Source organism: Saccopteryx leptura, chromosome X (genome assembly GCF_036850995.1).
Source record: "Saccopteryx leptura isolate mSacLep1 chromosome X, mSacLep1_pri_phased_curated, whole genome shotgun sequence".
Lineage (NCBI taxonomy): Eukaryota > Metazoa > Chordata > Mammalia > Chiroptera > Emballonuridae > Saccopteryx > Saccopteryx leptura.
Window position 1 is genome coordinate 18,484,017 of NC_089516.1, and position 16,852 is coordinate 18,500,868.

General features: G+C 43.9%; 2 protein-coding genes across 2 annotated transcripts; both read left to right on the top strand.

Annotated features, from left to right (window-relative positions):
• Window positions 1–4,647: 4,647 nt before the first annotated feature.
• LOC136386214 (melanoma-associated antigen B5-like) lies at window positions 4,648–12,283 on the top strand. Its single transcript, XM_066357720.1, is given in 5 exon segments — window positions 4,648–4,667; window positions 7,030–7,139; window positions 7,292–7,915; window positions 7,968–8,128; window positions 12,224–12,283. Coding segments are annotated over 5 exon segments (975 nt in total).
• Window positions 12,284–13,525: 1,242 nt separating this feature from the next.
• Window positions 13,526–14,635, top strand: LOC136386215 (melanoma-associated antigen B5-like). Its single transcript, XM_066357721.1, has one exon. It carries the CDS (start codon window positions 13,526–13,528, stop codon window positions 14,633–14,635), a length of 1,110 nt encoding a protein of 369 aa, XP_066213818.1.
• Window positions 14,636–16,852: the final 2,217 nt, after the last annotated feature.

The window sequence follows — 16,852 nt, forward strand, 5'->3', positions numbered from 1 at the left end:
TGTTCCTGATCTTAAGGGGATTGCTTTTAATTTTTGCCCATTAAGTATGATGTTAGCTGTGGGTTTGTCATAGATGGCTTTTATCATGTTGAGTTATGTTCCCTATATTCCCGCTTTGTTGAGAGTTTTGATCATGAATGAGTGCTGGATTTTATCTAATGCTTTTCTGCATGTATTGAAATTATCATGTGGTTTTTCTCCTTCCTTTTTTTTATGTGATGAATCACATTGATAGATTTGCGAATATTGTACCAGCCTTGCCTCCCCAAAATAAATCCCACTTGATCATGGTGTATGATTTTTTACATATATTGTTGGATCCCGTTTGCTAATATTTTGTTGAGGATTTTAGCATCTCTATTCATCAAGGATATTGGCGTATAATTTTCTTTCTTTGTGTTGTCTTTGCCTGGTTTTGGAATCAGAATTATGTTCACCTCATAAAAGGAGCTTGGAAGTCTTCCTTCCTCTTGAATTTTTTGAATTAGCTTGAGAAGGTAGGAGTTAGTTCTTCTTTGAATATTTGGTAGAATTCACTTGTGAAGCCATGTGGCCCAGGACTTTTCTTTGTTGGGAGTTTTTTGATAACTGTTTTGATCTCATTTGGTGTAATCGGTCTGTTTAGGTTTTCTGATTCTTCCAGATTGATTTTTTGAAGATTATATATTTCAAGGAATTTGTCCATTTCATCTAGGTTGTCTAGTTTTTTGGCATACATTTTTTAATAGTATTTTCTTACCATCCTTTGTATTTTTGTTGTGTCAGTTGTTATTTCTCCACTCTCATTTCTAATTTTATGTATTTGAGTCCTTTCTCTCTTTTTCTTGGTGAGTCTACTTAAAGGTTCATCAATCTTGTTTACCTTTTCAAAAAAACAGCTCCTGGTTTCATTGATCCTCTGTATTGTTTCTTTAGTCTCTATGTCATTTATTTCTGTTCTGATCTTTATTATTTCCTTACTTCTACTACATTTAGGCTTTAGTTGCTGTGCTTTTTCTAGTTCTTTTAGATGCAGGGTTAAATGGTTTATTTGAGCTTTTTCTAGCTTCTTAAATTGTGCCTGTAGTGCTATGAAATTCCCTCTCAGTACTGCTTTTGCTGTGTCCCATAAATTTTGAGTTGTTGTATGCTTATTATCATTCATTTCTAGGAATTTTTTTTATTTCTTCTTTGATCTCATTCGTAATCCATTCGTTATTTAACAACCTGCTATTTAATTTCCATGTGTTTGAGAATTTTCGAGCTTTTCTGTTGTGGTTGATTTCTAGTTTCATGCCATTGTGATCAGAGAAAGTGCTTGATATGATTTCAATCTTCTTAAATTTGTTGAGACCACTTTTGTGCCCTAACATGTGGTCTATCCTAGAGAATGTACCATGAGCACTTGAAAAGAATGTATATTCTGCTGCTTTAGGGTGAAAGGTTCTGAAGATATCTATTAAATCCAGTTGATCTAGTGTGTCCTTTAAATCTGCTGTTTCTTTGTTAATTTTCTTTCTTGGGGATCTATCTAGTGATGTTAGTGAGGTATTAAAATCCCCTACTATTATAGTATTGCTGTTGATCTCACCCTTTATATCCATCAAAGTCTGCTTTATATGTTTAGGTGCTCCTATATTACTTGCATAGATATTTATAATAGTTATATCTTCCTGTTGGACTGCTCCCTTTATCATTATGTAGTGGCCTTCTTTATTTCTTACTATATTTTTTGTTTTAAGTCCATTTTGTCCGATATAAGTATTGCTACCCCAGCTTTTTTTTCATTTCCATTTGCATGAAATGTTTTTTTTCCATCCTTTTACCTTCAACCTATGTGCATCTTTTGTTTTAAGGTGTGTCTCTTGTAGACAGCATGTGTACGGGTCCTGTTTTCTTATCCATGCAGCTACCCTATGTCTTTTGATTGGATCATTTAATTCATTTACATTTAAGGTTATTATTGATATGAAGTTGTTTATTGTCATTTTTTTCTTTAAAGCTGTATTCCTCTTTTGGTATAGTCTTTTCCCACTTTGATCTGTTTACACCATGCCCCTTAACATTTCCTGCAGCATTGGTTTGGTTGTAATGAATTCCTTGAGTTTTTTTTTGTTTGTTTGTTTGTTTTGTCTGGAAAACTTTTCATTTCTCTTTTAATTTTAAATGATAGCCTAGCTTGATAAAGTAGTCTTGGTTGTAGGTTCTTGTTCTGCATTACTTTGAATATTTCTTGCCATTCCTTTCTGGCTTCAAGTGTTTCTGTTGAGAAGTCTGAGGTCATCCTTATGGGGACTCCTTTGTAGGTGGTAGCCTTTTTTTCTCTTGCAGCTATTAATATTTTCTCTTTGTCACTTAGCTTTGGTATTTTAATTATGATGTGTCTTGTTGTAGGTTTCTTTGGGTTTCTTTTTAGTGGAGTTCTCTGTGCTTCTTGAATTTGTGAGAGTTTCCCCTGCATTAATTTAGGGAAGTTTTCAGCTAGGATATGATTGAACAAAGCCTCTATACCTTGTTCTTTCTCTTCTTCTTCAGGAACCCCTATAATGTGGATGTTATTTCTCTTTATGTTGTCACAGAGCTCTCTAAGAGTTTCCTCAGGCTTTTTCAGTCTCTTTTCTTTTTTCTTCTCTGCTTTCATGCCTTCATTCCAGTTGTCCTCCAACTCACTGATTCAATCCTCAGCTATATTCATCCTGTTTTTAATTCCTTCCATTGTTGTCTTCATTTTTGATATTGTATTTGTCATCTCCGACTGATTCTTTTTTAATATTTTAATATCCTTTTTTATATTCGCTATTTCTTGATTTAGGTATTCGTGTTGACCATCCATTGTTGTTCTAAGATCCCTAAGCATCCTTACAATCATTATTTTAAACTCTGCATCCAGATGTTTGATTATTTCCATATCACTCAGTTCATGTCCTGATGGTTTCTCTTGTGGTTTCATTTGGATTGCACTTCTTTGTCTTCTCATTGTGTCTGTGTTTGGGTGTTTTCTTTGTAGAGCTGGTTGAGTCTAGGCTTGGTGTTGTCTGCCTCTAGTTTTCACTTGTGTTGTTTCTAGGTCTTCTTGGGTTGGCATCAGCTATTATTTGTAATCCACTTCCAGATTTGGGCCGCTTTGAAGTCTTCATTCTTTTGTTTTCTTAACAGGTGATTGTCTTATTTGTTGATCTCAGCAGGGGGCTTATTTGAAACTGTATCCAGGAATGCGGTAGGTGTGAACTGAGGCTCTGAATTCCTCTTCTGCAAGTTAATCTCTCTGGGAGTGGGTTGCTTTCTCAGCTTCAGTAGGGGGAGGTGTATCTCATATCTCAATGGAGACCTGAGTTACTGCCCCTCCTCCCTACTTCTTTCTTGTTTTCAGCTGTGTCTTGTTGCACTGATTGGAGCTGGAGAGATGTCTGTATCTCTGTGACCTGGAAGTACTTTTGTATTTTGCTTTGTGGAAGGATCAGTCCCTCCCCCAGCTATGGCCGCCTCCAGCACTGAATGAGTCAGCTTTCATGTCATCACCTGTATTCCTCTCCCCCTCACCATCCATCTCTCTCTCTCTCCTTTCTTTTTGGAAGACAAGCAGGCCCTTTCAACATACCTCGTTTCCTGGTCACCAGGCAAGTGGCTGTGAGCAGTATTTACTGCTCTATTCCTTGGAGTGAGAGCCCAGCCTCACTTACCTGCCCCGTTACTGTAAGCAGGGGAGATTCAGGCGCTCCCTACCAGGTTTTCTGTGGCTTCTTCTTTGCTCCTTGGTTTTTGAAAGCTGTTCTTGTAGTCCAGATTTGGTTTTTCACGCTGATTGTTCATAAATTAGTTTATAATCCAGTTCAGTGGTGTGAGCTGGGAGTTTGTACATCTGCCTACTCCGCTGTCATCTTCAGGTCTCCTAGACTTTTTAAATGATCATTTTAATTAACTATCATGAATGAATTAAAATATATTAGTAATTGCAGAAAAATTCATTCCAGAACTTTGAACAATGACACTGATGTAAGCCAGAAGGGTTCCTAAGCTGAGAAGTTCTAGATGGCCTTGATCAGAAAAGAAAAGCTTTACTTTATGAATGGGAGGAACAACAGGCTGAAACTCACAGGAAGGTGCTTACCCCAGGACACTGGCACCCACTGGATTCTGGGGCCCTGCAAACATCTCTAGGAGCCCTCAGGTAAGTGTGTCCAGATGAGATGCACCTACACACAAATAAGGGGTCTCAAGGACCTGAGGGCTTTGATGTGAGGAAAGGTCCTCAGGTCAGCATAGGGAAGAAAGCTCAGCACCTACAGGGAACCAAGGGAAGACACTGAGAGGGATTGAGGGAGGCACTGTCACTGTGGCCCAGGCATGGCTGCTAAGCTCAGGCCCCCAACACTTCCTACTAGGGTTTTGAGGGAAAATAAAGTCTCAGTCTGGGGCAGGCGGACTCAGTGCAGCAGGGAGAGAAGGCCTCTTACCTGCTGGGAGCCAGTGAAAGGCCCATATGTGCAAGGCCTGTGGTTACCCACCCCCCACCAGTGCAACCTCACTTCCAGGTGCCCAACTTGCATGACCGGAAGTGGTCCAGCCTAACTTCTTCTGAACTGCACTGTGGTGGGCGAACCTAACCTGAAAGTTGCTGCCCAGGCTGAGCAGAAGTAAGAGTCCCACATCTATCAGTCTCAAGGTGCCATGTGTCCTGAGAAAAGATGGTGAGTCGCACTCTAGACAACCTCAATTCTCTTTTATCTTGAAGAAAGATGGTCACACAGGCCAGCCCCACCCCTCGCCCCTGCCCTATGCTTGGGAGGCCACAGCATGGCTGCTAGGCCAAAGTCCCTTTTCTTTCCAGGGGTGGGGACGGGGAGTGGTCTCAGTGAGTAAAGGCCTGTCCTCTGGGTTCTGGACTCTGGCTCAGGTCGGACTGGCAGAGAAACCCCAGGCCCTCTACAGGGAAAATGGGGACCCTCCTGAGGAAAGATGGCATCCTACATCCTAGAACGGAGCCACACATTGCCGGCTCCTGACATCGGCCTGGGAGGTGCTGTGCAGGGCTAAATCCCGGTGGTTTCATCATTTGTTCTCAGGACGGTCAGAGAGGTGGGGGCCTCAGTCTAAGGGGCTGGCAGCAATCAGCAGACAGAGGATGTCCAGGACATGGGGAGATTCAGGGTGAGGAGCTAGATGCTTATGGGGACGACTGACATCATACCACAGGACACTTCAGAATCCCTGAGTACCGCCTTTGTCAGGCAGAAGCCCCTCAGTTGCTTCTTCGGGGATCATAGAGAAGGGAAGGTGTTCACCTGAACGTTGTGGTCACAGCTCAGCAGAGGGAAGATTCTTAGATACACATTTGGGGGTCAGTGAGGATCAGAGTGCGACCCTACGGCAGCTTTCACAAGGGACCTCCACTTGATTGGTGCATCATTCATTTGGGAGAAGCCAGGCAAGTGCAGCCAGATGAGGCCACACACAATTTATATTCTGGGTCTATTTTTTAATGTATTTAATTAATTTATTTATTTTAATTATTCATTTTAGAGAGGGAAGAGAGAGAGAGTGAAAGAAGAGGGAGGAGCAGGAAGTATCAACTCAGTATCAACTCCCATATGTTCCTTGACCAGACAAGCCAGGGTTTCCTACCAGCGACCTCAGCCTTCCAGGTCAGCGCTTTATCCACTGCACCACCACAGGTCAGGTTCTCTTCTGGGTCTTGAGTAGGTTCTACCTTACTATGAGATAGACTTTCAAGAAAAGAGAGACAGGGGACTCTGGCACCTCAGTAAGTGAAAGTTTTGGTCTGCACCTATGATGAGGGAAATAAACAAATACATTCCAGATCCCTGTCAGGAAACAAGGGAAGAACCTTAAAGAGGGCTGAGGGTAACACAGATCTTAGAGCCTTGAGATGCCTTGGGCAGGGCAGTCAGACCAACTCTGTAAGAAAAGTGTCAGAGATGTGAAGTCTTGGGTCACATAGAAGGGGCCTCAGGTATACAAAAAAGTCATCTTGGTCCTTCCAAAAGTCAAAGTGAGGACCCTAAGTATGGAAGGAGGGAATACTCCATTCTTAGACCTGACTGTATCACAAAGCACCCTGCTCTTGCTGATTGCCCTTGTATGCCTGGTCATTGTTAACATGACGTGACATACTCATTGCCTCCTATAATGTCACAAGGCCGTAGAGGACATAGTCTAAAAGTGTGATCTGAGACCAATAGTGGGAAGTTTTTGAGTTTCCCAGTGGCCAAGTTGAATACTATGAGGACTGAGAAATCCAAAGAACCCGCAAGAGTCAATACAACATAAAAGTCATCCTTTACTCAGCTTCAAGAAACCAAGGACAGGTGTGGTCAGAAGAGGACATCCTCATTTCCTTCTAGATGTCCCGAGTTTTTGCTGGCATTTGTATGAAGAGCAGGTCTACGGTCCAGGGGTGATTTTTAAACTTGATAGAGGTTGCTGAAATCAAAGGCTGAGGTAGATAGTACCTCTAAGTTGAACAGATGACAAAGAATCTGACCAAACCCACAGTTTCAGCCACTGAATACCCTACACTGAGTTATCAAGCTTAAGCTACCACAAAACTTATTTTTATGTGGTCTATGGTATCTGAAATCCTTAGTTTGAATCTCCCTTCATCTAAAGGAGTAGGGACACATGCCCTATGTTAAGTCAAATAAATACCCTTAATGAGGACTAGGGACCCCAAAGAGAGTAGGCCAGAAAAATATTTACTGGGTATTCTGTGAAGGGGTGATAATTTAAGAATCCACTTCAATTTATTATTGTGTTCTCCACAACATGCCACCAGGTGATGTTCTTGAATATGAAATAAGGGACTCCTCAAAGTCAAAGACAGTCATCATTCTGCTGTCACCTCAATATGCCCGAGGCAGGACTGGCAGGATGCAGCCTAAAGGCTCCCAAAGGCAGCGACTGATTAAAACAAGATCCCTGTGGTTATTTAGAGCAGTACCTTTGAGAAGACCTGTAAATGTAACCTTCTTTATAATTAAGGTAGTATTTCTATGCTAAAGGTACACATACCTTTCAACTTCCTTCCTTCAGGTGCCCTCACCAACTGACGGTATTCATCATGCTGTGGCAATGCAAGAGTAAGCACTGCATCCATCAGACACATCAACAGATTCAAGGTGAATCAGAGAGTTCCTGGAAATGTGAGGTAGTTGCCACTGTGCAAGAAGACCGCCCCCCCCTTCCTCCTCATCTGCTGTTGTGGAGGGGAATCCCCAGAGCTCACCAACTACTGACTCAACTAGCATTTCCCAGGTGTCTCTGAGAGCCCCAGTGACCACCGTTACCTCATCAGGTGCTTTTAACACAAGATCTGAGAACAGCCAGGATGAGGAAGATTCCTGTTCCACTGAGGTCTTACGTCCTGACCACTCATGCAGTGATCTTCTCGCTGTGAAGGTGAGGGTATTGGTGCAGTTTCTTCTCTACAAATATAAACGGAGACATCCTATCCGGAAAGAAGACATGCTAAAGATTGTCAGTGAAAAGTACCATGACCAATTTGCTAAGATCCTCAAAAAAGCTTCTGAGAATATTGAGGTTGTCTTTGCAGTTGACCTGATGGAAGTAGACTGAACGAAACACTCCTACAAACTCATCAGCAAATTGAAACTCCCCAACAATGGGAGGGTGAATTCTGGAAAGGGGTTTCCCAAGACTGGTCTCTTGATGAGTATCTTGGGCATGATATTCTTGAATGGCAGTCATGCCACTGAAGAAGATATGTTGGCTTTCCTGAATATGATGCAAGTGTACCCTGGGAAAAGGCACTTAATGTATGGGGAGCCTCAGAAACTCATCATGAAAGATCTAGTGGACCTACAATACCTGGAATACCGCTGGATGCCTAACACTAATCCTCCACACTGTGAGTTCCTATGGGGTCCCCAAGCTGTTGCTGAAACAAGCAAGTTGAAAGGTTTTGAATCTATGATCTTGGCTGCTCGCAGCTGCGGGGGAAGGCCAGAGAGCCAAGATCATAGATACCACTCCAAGGTCCTTCTCACCACATTATGAAGAAGCTTTGAGAGAGGAAGAAAAAAGACCACAAGCTGGAGGGGCATCCGGAGCTGGCGCTAGAACCATCGGCAGGAACGATCCCATAGCCAGTCCACCAGGGTTTCCACTCCTAGTGATGTCTAGGATTTGTGAAGTTTTTTATCATCATAAAAAATAATAATTGAGATCATAATAAGGAATTTTGTGGAATTGTGAAAAGATCCCTCAGTAAAATTGTCGGGATAATGGAATAAAAAAGTAAATAAAATTTTGAACTTGATTCTCCTTAATCCTTTCAGTCTTTTGTTTTATAGAGTTAATTGATTTATACCTCAATATGTTTAGCGTATTAAAGAATGTAGGAGATAGTCAGTATTAACAAGATAGATCTCTTACTTTCTCTTCTAGTTTCCAAACACAACTGAGGATGTGCTCTTTGGGAGGCCCTGTGTTATTACTGGTGGTGCTGAAATAGAGAAACAAGCTCCACTTATAGAACTTCACTAGCTAGAAGCTTCAATCAGATAAGGAGGATATCGAAAGACCCTCTGTGACTGATAGGAAAATAGAAAGGGTGGGTGCTATAGGAGGTGTTCCGAGTGAAAGCAGTAAGTGCAAATTCTCAGTGTGAAACCGGTATAAGTTTGGGATTGCTGTCAGTCCCTGAGATGATACTTGAAATAAAGATACACGGTGAACTCAACGTATCTGTGGGGCTGGTGAGCAGAAGCCAGACGTTCAGATGAGATGTCTGAGTTGAGACTGAACATATTTGAGTGAAAAACTTCACTGTGATGTAATGTCTTAAATTAAGGCCTAATATGTGCTGCCCAAATAGTGGTCAAACCAGCAAGGCCTCAAATTACAAATGCAACTTCCCCTGGGTAATCATCACTTGCTAATGAAGATCCCTTTCAAACAACCATCTCTATGAAGGGGACAAGGCCCAGATGTTGCTCATTACTTCTCTTCCCTACCAGCCTTGGGAAATTGCAAATGATCTTATCATCTGCCGCCATGGGAACTAGGTGTCACCTCATTCTTTGATAGCGCAAACCCAGCCTCCCACAGACCCTGCTCATCCACTGGTCCTGAGTGCAGCCCAGTGTGCCACTGTGGGTCATGTGGTGCCCTCCTGCCTTGTCCTGTGAGTATACATCTTGATAAATGACAGTCTAGCTCATTTTACCAGGCCTAGGGTTGTGGTTTGAACACCACATAACCACAGTGTGGAAATTCCTTCCTCACATTTTAGGGTAAATAGGAGGCCATTGAACATGCTTTTATGTATTAATTTGGGATGGCAGATAACCCAGAAAGAACTCTCTGCTTGGGGCAGTACTTTAGTTTTCTCAGGCTGCCCTAACAAAATACCCCAGACTGGGTGGCTTAAAAAACTGAAAATTATTTTTTTCACGGTTCTGCACACTAGAATGCCAAGATCAAGGACCTGGAATGATTGGTTTGCTCTGAGGCCTTTCTTGTCTTGCAGATGGCTACTTTCCTCATTTGACAGTCCCTTTGTGTGAGTGTGTGCCTGATGTCTCTTTATGTGTCCTACGCTCTTCTTATAAGGACACAAATCACAAAGGTGATTTGCCCACCCTAATGGATTCACTCTATCTTAACTATCACTTTAAGATCTTGTCTCTAAGTATAGTCACATTCTGAGGTACTGGTTGTTATGACCTCAATATAAAATTGAGGGTACACAATTCAGCCCCCAACAGGCAGTAATTAGAAGTGTCTCTGCTCCCATCTCAGTGCAGGAAATACAGTACACAAATGGGTGTTCTGTGCACTTTGTCTCTTGGACTAACAAATAAGGGGGAACTACATTGAGGTCAGAAGCACAGAAGCTAATTTGCTGAGACTTTTCCTTGAGATGTTAGCGTCAAATTCCATTGCATTACAAGAGCATTTTAATTACAGTATCTTGAGCGTGGCTAGGAAAATTCTAAGAAAGGGGAGGATTTGGGGGGAAAGTAATGAAAAAAATAGCACTGGTTTTGAAGGAAAGACAACTGGAATCGTCTGAAGGATTTGGTCCTTAATAAGATTCTAGGAACTTTGAATGCATACAGTGTGGGAAAAGCCCACCAAACAAATATTAAATAATAAATACTCTATTGGAGAAAACATATTTAATGTTATATTCGAGCGAATCTTAAGCTGAATCAGTGTTCTTTTCTTGGAAGCACCACAGTTTCTCTGCAGATCCTGGGTTAAAGAAAAAAACATTCCTACTGAGGATGATATTGTCTAGGTAAGAATTATAACTGCCATCATTAACTGCCCAATATGTGCCTGTCATTTGGACAGATTTTTTTTACCTACAATTAATACATTCCCACAGTCTTAGAAGATAGGGTTTATCTGCTTCAGTTGGCAGATGAAGAATTTGCCTTAATCTGATAGTCACAAGGCGGTGAAAAAATACACTGGGCCTGCGGTCTGATTTCCTCTAGGAAACACACTGTGGACCACTCCTGTCCTGAAACAGACCTGTGTGCCTTTACTTACTTTTCTTCCAATATTACAAAACATATCTCAGACAATTAAAAAATAATTTCTGCTCAATATGCTGAGTTGCAGTGCATAGGCAGAGCAATAAGAATATAAAAAGCAAATGAAAAGAAAAAATAATGAAAGGAAGGATATAATATCTGGTAAAAATATGATCTTCTAAGATGGATCTTGTAAAATTAACTGGCTCAGCTTGTTTCCGATAGAAAGTAAATTTTTTAGAACAGAAGTTACATAAGTGGCCAAGTCTGGGTAGTAAAGGAAAAATACAGAAGAGTGTGGGGTTTTGTATGTGTGTGCGCATGTGTGTGCGTGTGTGTACGCGCTCGCGCGCCTGTGTGTGTGTTTGTGTGTGTGTGTGTGTGTGTGTTCTCACTGTTCACAGTCTACCCCGAGTTTTCTACCAAGTTCTTTCACTGCCCCATGCCACGTAACCCCTGGGTACACAGATCTATTCTCTTTGAGACTTGCAAAAGGGAGATTACTCAAGATTTTGCAAGAATGAGGCATTTCCCAGGGATAATTTCATTAAAGGAATAGGAGTCAGATGAGGATCCAGATGACTGCCATCACCCTTCTCATCTGCTCTTAGGTGTACACTGGCAGGCGGACCTGGGCAGGGAACAGCACTGGATGGGGGCGTGGTGAGGGTGCTGGCCTACTGTAGTCTCCTAGGTGCTGAGAACCATGATTGACAGACCATTGGGACTGAGGGTGTTCTCTACTCCAAGACAGAGGGGGCGCAGGAGATCTGGGCTCACCAGCCACAGGGGGCTCCAGGGACCTGATTGCTGGGACCAGATGAGTAGCTCCTTCCGCCCAGGGCGTCTGAGGACTCCAGAGCCTTGACTCGGGCAGACGGTCCCAGGACAGGCCAGGGAGGAGATCCAGGCCCTAGCTGATCCAAGGTGAGGGGCTGAGCGAGGAATGGTGGGGCCACCAGCCCCGGGGGTCCTGCCGCTCCCCAACAGAAAACCATCCCTGATCCCAGGGATGTTTCAAAGGGAACCCCAGGCATAGCAGCCAGACTGAGAGAGCCTCCCTGCTGGGGTCTCATGAGGTGCGGGCCTGGGTGTCAGGAGCGGCTGGTCTCACGGGGAAGAGGGGACGCCACCCGAGTCATGATGAGAAATGGAGGCAGAAGGTCCCGCCAGGGCCCTCCTGCAGCTCCGGCGGGAGGTAAGCATGGCGGACAGACAGACATGATCCTCCATTTTCTTAATGGCACATGGGGAGCTGGAAGCCATGATGTGGGGGAGGGGAACATGTCTTGAAGGAAATCAGGTCAGGACTCTGAGCGTTCGGAAACACTGTGCCAGCCACTATCAGTGAGGCGACAGGAATATGCCCGTGTCCCTCACCTCTGGGAGGCTCCGGGCCAGGCTGCCGGGCTCCTGCTACAAGAGGGTCCCGAGGTGGGGGCCGTGTCCGTCACCTCTGGGAGGCTCCGGGCCAGGCTGCCGGGCTCCTGCTGCAAGAGGGAGGGGGTCTCACGTTAGGATCGCACTCCCAGTGTGGCTACAGTCAGGCCTGTGTGAGGACCTAGGGACCCCCGGCCTGCTGGCAGACTGGGATGCCTGCATTTTCGGTGACATGATGGCTGGCACTCATTTTCTCCTCTGGTGTGCCGGGACGTGGGGTGGGGGGTATGGCGGCTTTAGGGACTGAGAGATTTTTTTAAGGCACTGTTTACCCTCCTCAGGAGAAGTATTACACATCTCTCCAGGAGTTAATGGGTCCCCTGGGCCATGGTATCCGATGAAGCACCTAAAATGAGGGTACAAGAAACCCCTTATTCTCAGCTTTGCAGAACACTGACAGGGAAATGAGTGCCAGGTTATGTCCTAAGTGAGAGAAACCTTGACAGGACCAACAAAGAATAATTAAATAACGAAAACGTGAGCCCCACGTTTGCATTCATTACCTGAAGGTTCAGGGCAGGTGTGCAGGCCTATGTTCAACATCACTTTTTTTTTATTTTTTAAAATTTTTTCTAAATACTTTTTATTTTTTATTAAATTTTTAAATTTATCATGTTAATATGAATTCAAGTGTCCCACTCAAGAGAACACACTCCACCCCAACAACATGTCCCCCACTAAACCCACTTTGTGCCCTTCCCTATACCTCCCTCCCCCGTTTTATGTATCTATGTGCTGTGCATACATAATTTTACTAATCACTTCACCTTCTCTGATCCCACCCCTCATCCCCCTTCCCTCTGAAAGCTGTCCCTCTGCTCCCTGTGACTTGTCTCTGCTCTCTTCCATTCTTCAGTTCGCTGTGTTCATTACATTCCACATATAAGTGAGATCATATGATATTTGTCTTTCTCTTTGATCCCCCTCACTTCTTTACATGTAGTTGAAGAGATGAGAGGTCTTTATTGTAAGGTGCAGTCCCCCGTTAGCTGCAGGGAGGTATAGCGGCTATAGTATATAGTATATCCTACCTGGATAGGAGATGGGTCCCTGCCTGACAACTGAGGACCCAAGCAGTCTATGAAGGAGAGGACTCTGAGTTTGGTGTCCTCTGATAGGTCTAGGAGCTCAGGAGCCTTTTCACTCTCTCTTCTGGAGTCTCACAGTGGGGAAAGCATTGGCTTGAGATGTCACCTTCACAGCAGCAGAAGAAAGGGGCTGAGGACTTTCCAGGAGTTGACATGAGGTTCTTATTGTAAACTGAGATGTCCCCCACTTGAAACTCCATGCAGCTCTCACATTGGTATACCATAGGAAGGGCTGGCAGGCTGCAGTCTAAGGTCACCCCCATTCCACTGCTTCCACACATGTTTTAAAGGACAGATTGATCGGAACAGGAGACCTGTGGGTTCCTAGAGCACTGCCCTCAAGGAAGCCCGTGGAGGCAGACTCGGTGAAAGCCAAGGTAGGATCATTCTCCCCACTGAAGGCACTCACACCATCTTATTCTCCATCTCCAGGGGTCCACATCTTCCAACTTCCTGCTTATACTCCTAGCTGCTGTCCCTGGCCATAGTGTCATCATGCCTCGGGGTCAAAAGAGTAAGCTCCAGGCATGGCAGAAACGACACCAGGCCCGAGGTGAGCGTCAGGGCTGTAGCAATGATCAGGCCACTGCTGGAGCAAAGGAGGAGTCCACCCCTTCCTCCTCTCCTCAATGTGAAGATATTACCCAGAGTCAGCCAGCTGCTGGGTCACGTAGCACCTCTCGGGGGCCTCCACGCACAAAGACCACCAGTACTGCTTCTGCAGGTGTTTCTTGCTCTGCACCTAAGGAAGCTTCCAACAGCCAAGATGAGGGTAGGGTTGTCTCCTTTGACGTCCCAGTCTTTGAGTCCAGTGAAGTCCCACTCTTCACTTTGTCCCCAGAGATAAGTGCGGTGACCAAAATGGCTGTGAATCTGGAGATATTCCTTATGTACAAGTATAGGAAGAAACAGCCCATTTTGAAGGAAGACATGTTGAAGATTATCGGGGAAGAATACAAAAATCAATTTGCTAAGATACTCAAGAGAGCCTCTGAGAAGATTGAAACCACCTTTGCGATAGACCTCAGAGAAGAAGACCCAACCCTTCACTCTTATGTCTTTGTCAGCAAGCTGAAACTCCCCAACAACGGCAGGGTTTTTGGTGGCAGGGGGTTACCCAAAACCAGTCTCCTGTTGAATGTCCTGGGTCTAATCTCCTTTAGAGGCAACTGTATCTCCGAGGAAGAGCTCTGGAGACAACTGAGTCTGATGCGAGTATACCCTGGGAGGAGGCACGCCATCTTTGGGGAGCCCAGGAAGCTCATCACCAAAGATTTTGTGAGGCTGAAGTACCTGGAATACCGCCAAGTGCCTGACAGCGACCCTCCATGCTTCGAGCTCCTGTGGGGTCCTAAAGCACATCTTGAAACCAGCAAGATGAAAGTGCTGGAGTTTTGGGCGAAGGGCAACAATACCCACCCCAGTGCCTTCCCGTGCTGTTATGAAGAGGCTTTGCGAGATGAGGAAGAGAGAAAAAGAGCCGGAAATGCCGCCAGGGCTGCCCTTGCTAATGATGTTGAATCCACTTCCCAGTTACTGGCAGCCCTATCCCTAATCCTGCTAAGAAAGTCTCAGCTTTTTAGTCCTTCACACCAGAATATATAATATCACAACAGGGATCATTTTCTTGGAAATGTAATAAGATCCCATAGTAAAATTTTGGGGATCTTGAAATTGATAGAAATGCTTAGTCGTGTTTTCTTGTTACTTTCTATGTTAGTTTTCCTTGTTCCCTTTAGTGTTCAGTTTTGTAAAATTAAACGAGTTGTAAGTTGACATTCTTTTTTTGTTCAGGATTTTGAAGAAATTAAATGTTAATAAATTTTATCTCATATTTGCTGGCTCTTCTATCCACCCCACACTGCGTGTCCAACCTTGGGAAGTCTCAGTGGTCATGCTGGGTGTTTAAGGAAATGTAGCCTCTACTCATAGAATTTCATCACCTGCAAGTCGCACTCACGAGTAAGTTGTTGAAGCATGCGTTTTGACGTAAGGGTAAAGCAGAAAGCATGGGGGAGGGAGTTAATAACATGTCCTGAGCAAGGCAGTTTGGGACTTTAGGGAACTGCAGGTGCTTTCGTGGGATATAATTTCCATTTACACTTGCAGTGGGCCAGTAGAGATTGTGGAAATGTAAGTAGAGGCCTGACCTTCCAATGGTAAAGATTAGAGTTAAGAGACAAAGTGCATGTTAATCTGCTCAGGCTACTCGAACAAAACACCACAGATTGGGCGGCTTTAAACAACGTTTTTCACCATCATGGTGCCTGGGCAGAGGCAGATAAAGGTCCATTGAGGACCCGGGCACAGAAGAAATTATTAGCTCCCTTAAAAAAAGAGACAGGGAAAATAAAAATACATGTTAACCTTATTTTTAAATAAAAAACATGATGTACTATTAATGTTAAAATCACACATATGAAACCAAACTTGGTGTCATAAGAAAAAAAGTGTAAAGTTGGGGTTTTGCGGGACCCTTCATAAGTCGGAGCCCAGGGCACAGCGCCTAGTTCACCCGCAGTTAAGTCTGCCTCTAAGCCTGGGAAATCCCCATTTGAAGTGCCTGTGGATTTGATTCCTGGTGATGGCTCTTTGATTCCTTGCTTGCTTATGGCTTCTTTCTACCTGACATGGTAGGAAGAGAGTTCTCTTTTCTCTTGTGCTGCTTAGAAGAACGCTAATTGCGTGATGGTCACCCCATCCTCATGACATCAGCTGAACCTAATTACCTTCTAAAAATCCTATCTCTAAATGTTATTACATTGGGCATTAATGTTTCAACCTACAATTTGGGGTGGAAGGGGGAGAGACACCAACATTCCATTTATAATTAAACTGCTGCTATGAGTTACTTTGGTACAATGCATAAATCAGGGAGAAATCTCTACCTGGGTCAAGAACAGAAAGTATTCTTCTTGTCCCAGTGCAGGTGAGCACAATGTAAAAATTACTTGTTCGATGTGTATCATCTCCAAGGTGTTTCTGAAAGATAAGGGTAGTAGTCCCTTGACATGAAATTCCAAGAAGCCACTGTGCTGACACTCTCTACTGTGACTTGGAAGATCTAGCAGAGGTCCCCAAACTTTTTACACAGAGGGCCAGTTCACTGTCCCTCAGACCGTTGGAGGGCCGCCACATACAGTGCTCCTCTCACTGACCACCAATGAAAGAGGTGGCCCTTCCGGAAGTGCGGTGGGGGGCCGGATAAACGGCCTCAGGGGGCTGCATGCGGCCCGAGGGCCGTAGGTTGAGGACGCCTGATTCTAGAGACTGCTCCCTTAAAAGGGCTTTTACATCAGGTAATCTTGAGTGTATTTAGCCAAGCCTAATGGAGGATTGGCTTTTGTCAAGGGTGAAGTGAATGTGACCAAAGGTGGTTTGAATGGAAAGGCAACCAGGAGGGATGAAAGAACTTGTTCCTTGACAACAATTCTAGAAGGGGTAGGTGCATCCAGCTGGGTAACACAGCTGTCCACATGAATTAAATGACAGGTACTCTAATGTGAAAATTTTACTTAGTTTTATTAGCGAGAGACAATTTTTGGTTCATTTGGTATTCTGTGTCTAAGAATGTTACATATTCTCTGACATCTCCTGGACTCCAATATAATCCAAGGAAGGTGGGTAGTATCATCTAGGATCAAAATAATAATATTAACTGCCATTTAAAAAATATTGGGCAATATATGCTAATCAACTTGCCATGTCATTTATATACAGTATGTACATCCTGAGAGTCCTATATGGTTGGGTGTACCATACTCATTTGGAAGATAAAGAATGTGATTTGCTCAGTTTCACAAGACTGGTTAGTAGTAGAGC